The 10,609-nt window shown below is 44.6% G+C and overlaps 2 protein-coding genes across 2 annotated transcripts in view; both read right to left on the bottom strand.

Annotated features, from left to right (window-relative positions):
- Nucleotides 1-599: 599 nt before the first annotated feature.
- On the bottom strand, nucleotides 600-1,402 carry HTD2 (hydroxyacyl-thioester dehydratase type 2). The gene has a single exon (XM_044078794.1). It carries the CDS (start codon nucleotides 1,400-1,402, stop codon nucleotides 926-928), a length of 477 nt encoding a protein of 158 aa, XP_043934729.1. The 3' UTR covers nucleotides 600-925.
- A 28-nt stretch (nucleotides 1,403-1,430) lies between these two features.
- RPP14 (ribonuclease P/MRP subunit p14) overlaps nucleotides 1,431-10,609 on the bottom strand; it is a 461,268-nt gene continuing 452,089 nt past the window's right edge. Inside the window, exon 6 of the mRNA XM_044078796.1 lies at nucleotides 1,431-1,543. Coding sequence (XP_043934731.1) covers nucleotides 1,487-1,543 — 57 coding nt within the window. The 3' untranslated portion in view covers nucleotides 1,431-1,486. The remainder of the gene's footprint in view (nucleotides 1,544-10,609) is intronic.

Here is a 10,609-nt window from a genome sequence, read left to right as displayed (position 1 = left end):
CCCTATGCTGACCATCTAAAAAAAACTCCAGCTATACTCTGTGGCATATCGTCTACTCAAGAGGCAATCTCTGCTTAACATACAAGGCCATGTCAAACCCTGAGCTGTTGGACATGCCCAATCCCTCAGAGCAACACGCTCCAGGGATCTAAACCTTGTCATCACAATGAACAAAACATGCTGGAGTGATAGGTTCCTGACCCAGAGACTCCCCATACTCTGGAATAGGCTGCCCATACATGTCAAGCAGAGCGCCTCCTTGGCCCTCTTCAAAAGGAAGATTGGATTGGAGATAGGAAATTCACCCCAGGGATTACATCAGTCGCCCTTGCTAGACAGGGGTCCAGGGAAGTAAATACTGTGGGAAGAAATATCCGGGGAATTGTTTGGATAGGCTTGTATAGGCCCTAGGGCTGATAGCCTAGTACCAACCTATGAACCTTTCTGTTAGAAAATACAGTACTAAAACATTTCTCAAGTACATATGATAAAATCTCACTGTTCCCATAAAGCAGAATAACCTAATTGTTTTATGTTGAGCAGTACACTATGGTATATGCTAGGTCACTTCAACCAAAAACATACACAGCAGACATAAGTCAGGTGGTCTTCTCTTAGTTTTTATTTTGACTCTCACATCTTAAGCTTTGTAATTATAATCATGGCAAATATACATACATTACCTCCCAAAAATATCAAGACAGACCTAAGTACAATGATGTGATGTGATGCTATATCTCCTCCATCTCCCAAAAAAGCAACACAAAATAATACACCATCTCAAAGTCTTTATATAGGTGACTGTCAGCTATTTGGAAGAAAAACAAATGTTTAAATAGTGTATATGCATTTAATTTAAGGACTTATACTCATGAGACAAGTACAGAATTTGTATATCATTTCCAATGCAAGTAATGCAGTTAGCTTATTCATCTTTACCATCTGGTACCTTTACCTTAACCTCCCCTTCCATGACCACCTTTCCACTCTTCATGACAGTACAAGAAACTGCAATCCAGGCAATGGACTGCTTCAACTTTTTAATTTCTGCTGCAGCCAAGGCTTCTTCACCAATGTACAAAGGAGCTGGAAATCGAATTTCTTGAGAAAGAAAAACACAGCCAGGTCCCGGCATTTTAGTTCCCAAGACTGCAGATATTAGTCCTGTAATCAGCACACCATGTACAACAGGCCTCAGAAATCTGGTACCTTTTGCATACTCTTCATTCAAATGTAAAGGGTTAGTGTCTCCAGTTATCTCAGAAAATAAAAGTACATCCTTTTGTGTAAATGTTTTAGTCATTTCTGCCGTGTCACCAACCTTAATATACATGTGACGAAAAGGCCCTGATCTGGAAATTAAATTATGCGCCAGAGTTCTTATCCACATTTGGTAATGCATAGCTAATGGGGTGAACAGACACTAACAAAAGTAAATGGTTTCTCAGTATGCAGAATCATACACTGATAATAAAACCCAAAAGTATTAGTCCAGTACTAGTTCTCTGCTGTTACCAGCCAGTGACAGAAGAAATGGGGAAACCTGTAAAGTAAACACAAAATAATATATTAGACAAAGCCTGAAATTCCTGCACTCAGGAACACCAGCACTTGTACTACTTGCCAATTAGTGTTTAAAAAGAAGTTATGCACTCACCATAACATTCCATCTGTGTTGTCTGCTTCAGTCTTCATTAAACCTGTGGGTCTCAGTTCCGACCTCGGAACCAACTTACCCATTAGCAAGCTAAAGCTTCCAAGCTAGAGCTCCTCCCACCCTACCCATACTCCCTCACTCCTCCCACATACCCAAGATTGAGTTTGCTGCCAATTTTCCCAACATATCATTATGAGAGAGCTAAAAGGATACTTGGGAGCTCAAAACATGAACAAAGGTTCCTAGCACTATCCATCAGATCCTTCAGATACTAGGAAGGGGGAAGGAGGGAGGGAATGTTGATGAAGACTGAAGCAGATAACACAGATGGAATGTTATGGTGAGTATATAAATTCTTTATCTGATGTTGTATGTTCAGTCTTCATCAAACCTGTGGGACAGAGTCCCCAGAGACATATATCTGGGTGGCCTCATGGAAGGATATTCCAGAGTGTTGCAGAGCCAAAAGCAACCCTATTCCTGGAGATAAGTTTGTAATGCAAAATAAAGGTGTGAGAACTTGCCCATGATGCAGCCGCACAAATGACTTCCAAGGAAACCCTAGACCAATAGGCCTGAGACGTGGCTATGGATCTCGTGGAATGAGCTCTGAACTGCCTAGGTAAAGGAACATTCTTCGGCGAATAAGCATAAGAAATACAATCCTGCAGCCATCGTGCTATGGTAGCTTTGACAACAACTTTCCTCTTTTTTGAGTCTGAGAAAGCCACAAACAGTTGGTCAGATTTTGTTCTATCCAGATAAAAACGCAACTGTCAATGAACATCTAAGAGATGCGGCATATATTCTCCCTTACTCTGAAAATTTGGGAAGAACAGAGGGAGGTTGATAGATTGATTAATGGTATTTACTGAAGCGACCTTGGGTAAAAAAGAGGGGTGAGTATGTAGAATAACTTTGTCTTTATGAAAAATAAGGTAGGGGGATTTGGAAGATAAGGCCTGAAGTTCTGACAACCTTTTGGCAGAAGTAATGGCTACTAAGAATGCTGTTTTCCAGAACAAAAATTTTAAATCTCCCTTTGCAGCTGGTTCAATGGGAGGCAAGATCTGGGCTTGGAGAACCAACGTGAGGTCCCACAGTGAGGTAGGATCTTTGATAGGGGGCCAAAGAAGAAAAGTACCTCTGAGAAAAGCATTGCAAAGCCTAGAAGAAGCCAAGGATCCAGCATTTTCTCCAATATGAAAATTAGAAATGGCTGCTAACTAAACTTTAACAGTAGAAAAACTGGCCCCAGAATGAAACAGACCAGCTAGGAAGTCCAAAACTGCTAACATGGGCACCGTGTGTGGGTCAATGTGATGCTGTTGGGCTCAAAAAATGTGGAAGGAAATCAAAATCCTCTGAACTGGGGTAGAAAGCCTGGGTTGTCCAACTATCATTGGAACTGGAGAAACTATGTGGTTAATTTCAAGTTGTGAAGATCCGGATGGAGTTGCCCTGAGGGGTGAGAGAGAAAATCTGGAAGGGGTTCCACAGTGAGAAAATTAGATGAGATGACAGGAAGCTGAACCAGACTTGTTGAGGCCAAAAGGGAGCAATTAGGATCACTTTGCTCTTCAACTTGCATGCTTTCTGAAGAAATTTGGGAATCAGGGGAACAGGCGGGAATGCATAAAGCAGACAGGGGGGGCCAAGCATGGACTAGAGCATCTCTTGGTGACTGTCCCTGTGGAGGGATCAAGGCAAAGCACCTGCTGCATTTGCTGTTGAGGGGAGAGGTGAAGAGGTCGCAGCAAGGCTGACCCAATTTGAGGGAAATTCTGTTTGCCACTAACTGATACAGAGACCACTCAAGAGGCATCAATAAGACTTTGCTGAGCCTGTCCACCAGTATGTTCTGCTCCTTCGGAATGTGCATTGCAACTAGAAAGTGGTTGGTAAAGAGAGTCCATTGTCACACTCATTGCTTCGTGACAAAGGGGGTAAGACCTGGTTCCACCTTGTTTGTTGATGTACCACACAACAGACAAAGTGCTTGCAATGCTAGAAGGACCGTCCTCACCTCTAGGATGTTAATATGCAGGTTTGTCTCCTAGGGAGTCCACATTCCTTGAATTGTACGTCCCAGGTAATGCCCCCCCACCCCAGCTGGAAGGCATCCATGGTCAGCGTGGCGATGTGGGAGTGAGAAGAATGAACAACTGACCTTTTTCGACTACTGGATCGTGAAGTCACCACAAAAGAGAATTTCTGCACACCCGAGACAGTCTTACAGGATGATTCAGAGGCTGGTGCAGAAAGGACCACTGAACTGACAACGTCAACTGAAGAACTCGCATGTGTAAGCGAGCTGTTGATAGTAGTGTTATTGTTGTGGCCATAAAGCAGAATGCCCTGAGAACAAGATTTGCTGGAGGAATTTGTCTGACATGCATCCACAGTGAAAGAATCCTGTCTTGAGGAAGATAGGCCAGGGTTTTGTTCGTGTCCAAACAGGCTCCTATAAAATCCATCATTTGTACTGGTTGCAATTGTGACTTCTGAAGATTTATAGCGATCCCTAAAGTTGGAGCCAGTTGTAAGAGAAAGTCCCTGGCCTGGATCAGCAGATGCCTGGTTGCTGTGACTAGGAGCCAGTCATCCAGATAAGGAAACATGTGGAATCCCTGCAATCTGCGGTAAGCTGCAACCACTGCCATGAATTTGGTGAACACCTTGGGGGATGTGGTGAGACCAAATGGAAGTGCATGAAATTGGTAGTGACTGACTACCTGCCTGAAGGAGAGGTATCTTCTGGAGCATCTGTTCATTTTGACATGATAGTACGCATCCTTTGGGTCTGTCAAGCACATCCCGTCATCCTTCTGAAGAAAGGGAAGGATGGACTAAACCATGACCAGCCCCTAAACTTCGTGTTTCACTGATTTGTTCAGGTAAGTTAGGTCCAGTAAGGGGCTAAGGTCCCCTGTTTTCTTTGGAACTAAAAAGAAACGGAAGTAAATTCCTGATGTGCATTGGTCTGGGGGGACCTCCTGGATGACTTTTTTTTGAAGAAACTTTGCAATTTCAAAAGCTGGCACATCCCTCTGATTGGGTGGAACATCAGAGAGGTGTTGTTTTGGCTTGGGAAGGTTTAAAAAGGGAAAGGCGTAACCTCTGGATACAATTCCTTGCACCCATCCGTTGTTCGTGATGGGTGACCAGGCTTTTAGGTGCAAGGAACAATGGCCACCAACTGCCTCCAGAGATGGAATGTCAGGCAATGCTTCAGGGATGCTGCAAGGATTTCTCAGAAGGAGAATCCCAATATCCCTGATTTAGCAGACCTCCCTTGCCAAGTGGGCGGCATCCACCATCAAATTCCCCCCTCTGCCCCTGGGGGAAAACATCCCCCTGAGCATCCTGGAATGGAACTTTCTGAACCACAACATCTTTCCCCCAAGCTGATTCCTGGAAAATGACCATTGTGGGATAGAGAAGCAGATTCCGATGGCAGACAGGGTCTTTCTGTCTTTCGTGCTGTAGAACAGTGCATCTCTTACTGTTGGTCCAAAGAGAGAGGAACAATCAAAGGGGGCATTGACAAATGACACCTTAAAAGGTTGCGCAAAGTCAAACAGCCACATCCAGGCATAACACCGAATGGCAATGCCAGAACTGGATGGCATGAGAGATGAGCCTCATGGACGAAATGGACTGCAGAGTGGCCATAAGGGAGGAGGAGAGCTGTTCCTCTGCCGTCATGGACTCATGGCTGGAGCTACAGAGTTCTTTAAGCAAGTCCCTCTGTTGCCTTTTGAAGTGGGAAAGATAGTTCAACGTTCTGAGGGCAAACATGGGAGCAGCACAGACCCTTTTTCTGAATCTGTCCATAGCCCTAGACTCCCTGTTAGGGGGATGGACAGTAGAGCTTTCCTGGGCAAGCTCTTTCTTGGTGGCCACCGCAACCACCGTGGCATCTACTGGAATGTTCTTCGTCCAGTGGGCCCTATCCTTAGGGGCACTGAGAATCTTGTCAGCTCTCTTTGGTATCAGCTTTGCAGCATCTGGTTCTTCCATGCCCTTGCAGACACCAGGTACACTAGGGGATCTGCAGGGGGGACACCCAGGATGTAAATGGGCCAATCTCAAAAGCCTCCAGGAACACTGACTCATCTGGGCTGGGGCTTGGGGCCAACCAGCCACCTACCTCTCTGATGAAGGATTTCCAAAATGTCTCCAAAGGAGATGTCAGGTGGAGATCTCAGGGACCCTCTCCTTCATCAAAGTCGGTGTCTGTCATGAGAGATTCCTCTGGGGAATCTAGATGTCTCCTTTTGCACCTTTTCTTCCGAGGAGCCTCCTCAGTGGGGTGCTCCGGGGAGGTGTCAGAAGAAATCTGGGCTTCCACAAGTGGAAGAGATTGGAGGCCCTGAGGAGCCATCTGCCCCGGTGGCAGAAGTGAGGTCTCTGATGCAGAGCTCAGGAGGGGAAGGGGTGAATCCAATACTGTAGGAGCCGGGAGCCTCCTAGGAGCGGAGAGGACCCTATCCACCACTTCGAAGGCTGAAGGGCTTCCGGAGTTCCAAGGAAGCCTCCCCTGCCCCAAAGGGTCAGGAACAGACCGTCCCCGGTCACCAGCAGCCCTCTTCTCCAAGAGGGGAGTTGGCGCCGAGCTGTCAAATGCAGGGGCACCAACAGCAACAACTCCGACAACTTTGGAGTTGAAGTCATCCCCCCAGACTCGACCTTGAGGCTTCAGCTGTGAGATGTGGTCAGCACAGAGTCAGTCAAAGAAGCAGTTAGTCTCAAAATTGTAAAAACTATTGGACCCAATGAACCAGCCCTTGTGCCCAATGGATCCAGGGGATCTGAAGCAGCAGACTGGATCGGAGAAGGAGATACTATTTTGCAAGGGGAAGCTCTGCTCACAGATCCTGTAAGAGTGAGAGGTTGGCATAATGATTAAGGTGTTTACCTTACAGGCACAAGGTGCAAGGTTTGATTCTCACATGAGGTAATTGGCTAAGCTTAAAATGACCCATAAGGGCAGTTAGCCTAGTATTAATCTATGAACCTATGAAGCTGGAATGAGCCTCATATAAATCTGTGTACAGAGAAATTTTATCATCAGTCTGTCCACCTCATTCTCAGGCTCCATGTGGACCTGATGGAAGAGGACTCAGAGGAGGGTCTGGGAGAGGCATCCCGAGGGGACATACTTAGCACCACAGGTTCTGGCTCCAACAAGATGACCAGGGCACGAAGTGTAGGGGTAGCTGCTGAGATTGGAGCTGAAGGAGCCTGCTCCGAGGTTCCCAGGGCCTTTTAGGGAGGTTCAGACAGAACTGAGGCAGAGGGGTCTGGGGACCATTTCTTAGGGTCCCTGGCCTCCTTGGATTTCTTGGCAGGGGGTTTCAGCCCCTGAGACAGAAAGGATAGCTGGAGAAGGAGGAGGAATTAAGACCTTTAAGGACCAGCTTATTCCTTCTATCTGCAATGGCCCGAGAAAGGAAGGCCTTGCAGATAGAATATGCCTCTTCAAGGTGTGCAGGACCCAGACAATAAATGCACTCCCTGTGGGCATCAGATACAGGGATCTTGTGCCCACAGGAAGTGCATTTTTTTTAAAACCAACTGGCTTGTCGGATTTGTCTGACATAGTAAAGGGAAAGGAAAGGAAAGACAGGAAGAAAGATGCAACAAGACAAATGTGGCAGAAAATATATGGTTAAAGTAAAACAACTTTTTTTTAAACTAAAACAGAAATGCTACGGTAGGTTTTAAAGAAAAAACAGGCCAAAGGCCACTCATGATAACACAGAGAAAATGCTGAAAATGACCCACGGAGGAGCTCTAACCAGACAGCAATGCTTTGCTGATACACAGCAAATGAGATCTGAGGTATCTGGGAGGAGCGAGGGAGTATGGGCAGGGTGGGAGGAGCTCTAGCTTGGAAGCTTTAGTTTTGTTAATGGCAGAGTCGGTTCCGAAATCAGAACCGAGACCCACAGGTGTGATGAAGACTGAACAGACATCAGATCAAGATTTTACTACTATACAATGAGTCACAGTTTTGTGAAAAACTGTTCCAGTAGATATAATAGTCACCCAAAAAGTAAAGCCCTGGTTGAAGTTAGGGATCAGCCCCCCCCCCCCATGCAAGAAGTAAAATCACTTGCACCACCTTAGTTAATATGATCTACTCTTAGGTCACACAGCTTCAAGGCAGGTTAAAAACTACTGAATCAGCTGCTCCCATAACTATGGCTCACTACACAAGTATGGTTAGGTAACAGCTGTACACTCAATATAAAGTAGAACAATCTACTTATTTTAATTGCCTTTTGGTGCATTAAAATATATCTGTATAAATCATACAGTCATTTATTAATTTTTTTGACACCCACTCTATGCCATTCAGGGTAATTGGGAAGCTGAAGACTACCCCTATATTAAATGGATATAAAGCAGAGAAACAGTCCTGGATGGGATACTAACTCATTGCAGAATACACACACACACACACACACACACACACACACACACACACACACAGACACAAACATTTTTGCAGTCTGTTCCCCAGTGAACATATCTGCCCTGTTAACACTGCATAGTACAGTATGATGCAGGAATAGGTGGAGATTTATCTGGAAACCTTTCTGAGCTTCTCATTTCCGTCTTGGACTTCAGCCTGAATGTGTCTCTCTAAATTGGCCATAGGCATGAGTGTGCACGTGAGTGTGTGGTATGGAAGAACAGCCGCGGCAGGGCTAGCTAATTGGTGGTGTGAACCTTGGCTTTAGATGATTGTCACTGTTGAAGTGATACCCTGACCCCATGTGCAAAAATGGGAAAAGGGGTTGTGGGTGGATGGATGGACGGACAAGCAATAACTTCTGCTCATTTCTTATGGCAGAAGTCAGTGAAATCTACATAACTTCATTTACCTTTATGATTACAAGTTTTGTACCTACATAAAGAAGGGAAAAACAGCAGAAATCAGGGCTAACTTTCATTTCAATTTCTGTTGAGAACTATCTCATCCTCCTTAACTGTTACTTTTTTCATATTGTAAACAGTTGTCAGGTGGGGAGATATGGGATCACATGCTACATAATACATTGCTGCTCATCTCCATCTGAGTTTATATCTAAGCTTGTTTTTCTTGCAATGTTGTGACTCTTCCCTATACTGAAGCGCAGCAGTGTTCCTTCACATTTTCTCTAAGGAGAAGGTGCCCCTACCTTCTGGTGATTACCTTTTAAAGTACATAAATACAATTACTAATGAAATCTAGTATGGCTCTAAAGATATGTACTGAAATCAGTTAATTCTGTCAGAAGAGGCGACCAGGCCATGCTCACTAATGCTTATGACTAAAACTGCAGGTATTAGGACCACTCAAGGCAGTCCAAATTTTTTCAGGCTGCAAACCTCTCCCCTCTGTCTTACGATGACCTGTTCTAGCTCCTCTAACCAGATTTGTGGAGCCATGCTAAGACTAAAACACAGACACATCACTGGGACCATAATATCAAGATGGAGAAGGATGGCTGGGCAATGAACCCCATTCATATTTGATACAATAGTTATGTACGTCACATAATGATAAATCTGTAGGAAGGACGTCATCCTCAGGAACATGTAGTACAGTGTCCCAAGCTCTGTTGGTTAGGGCATCCTGTACCAAATTGCAACATGCAACACAGTGACTCCAAAGGAAGTTCTGGACCCCAAGGTCATATCCAATTTGTAATGCTTAGTGACAAGGGTTTAAAATGGCCCAAATAAGCTGCACAAATGCCACTGATTGCTACATTCCTGAACAAGGCTGAAGAGGAAGCCGCATCCCTTCCTGGACTAACCCAGCAAATCCTTGCCATGCAGGGTACAACAAAAACAGATGCTGAGAGAAAAGCATCTGGAAAAAACAACTTTAGAAACTTTCTCACTCAAAGACCTTGAATTAAAGGAAACAAAGGGCTTCTCAATAGCCTTGGCCCTAAACATACCTCAGATGACTATAAACATCCAGACAGTACAACAGACACTACCCAAGACAAGCATACTAAGGGGAAAAAGGACAAGCAAACAGCTTGCTGGCGACAACACTTGTAGATCACCTTAGGCATAAACTAAGAGCTAGAAAGTACAGTTGTGTAAGTAAACTTACCAAAACAGTAGATGTGTGAATAATTACTACTGCAGTGGCCTAAGCTCTATAGGTTATATCCTGCTAAGGACATACCAACCAACCAGCTTCCAAAGCTTCAGGGAACATTCCAAGTACCCAATCAGCTCAAACTGAGCTGACTAAAAAAAGAGGTTTGGGCATAAAGCCCTTCAAAGCTTTCAAGCCAACGGAGAGAGATGGAGGCTAAAGCCCTTGGAGGACTAAGCTATAACTATAATACTAATTGTCTACACCCTGGCATAAAAACATTCAAAAATAAGGCGGATGGAGGGAGCGGCCACTGCAGCAGTGATCATTCAAACATCTACTGTTACGGTAAAATTTACTTATATAACTGCACTATGTTCATCATTAGGATCGCTGTTGCAGTAGCCTAAGCTATATGAGCAGACGGAAGGCTGAGGGTCCAGGTGCCCTTGGAAAATGTTCCAAGCAAAGCCTGGCCTAGACCTGGGGAAGGAATCTAGTTCACGGTGCTTTGTAAATGTGTGCACAAAGGACTAAGTTGATGATTCTGGAATACAACCCTTTCTAAAAAACAGAGATGAAGCAAGGGCTCTGGTAGAATGGGCTTTGACTCTGCATGGAATAGTTTTGTTGTGATGGGTGTAACAAAATAGTTTTGTTGTGAAGGTGTAACAAAAGGTAGTAGCATGAATCAACCATCTTGAAATAGTCTGTTTTGATACAGGTTGTCTTTTTTTTTCTCATCTTCCCCAAAAAATTAACAACTGGTCAGAAGTTCCGAAAGACTTTACTCTGTGAAGATAGTACTGAGTTGCTTGTGGACATTGAAGGCATGCAGTACC

This window comes from Protopterus annectens, chromosome 7.part1 (assembly GCF_019279795.1).
Source record: "Protopterus annectens isolate FY-2018-M chromosome 7.part1, PAN1.0, whole genome shotgun sequence".
NCBI classification, from domain to species: Eukaryota; Metazoa; Chordata; order Ceratodontiformes; family Protopteridae; genus Protopterus; species Protopterus annectens.
Note: the sequence above shows the minus strand (reverse complement) of the source record. Positions and strands in the feature narration are given on the sequence as shown.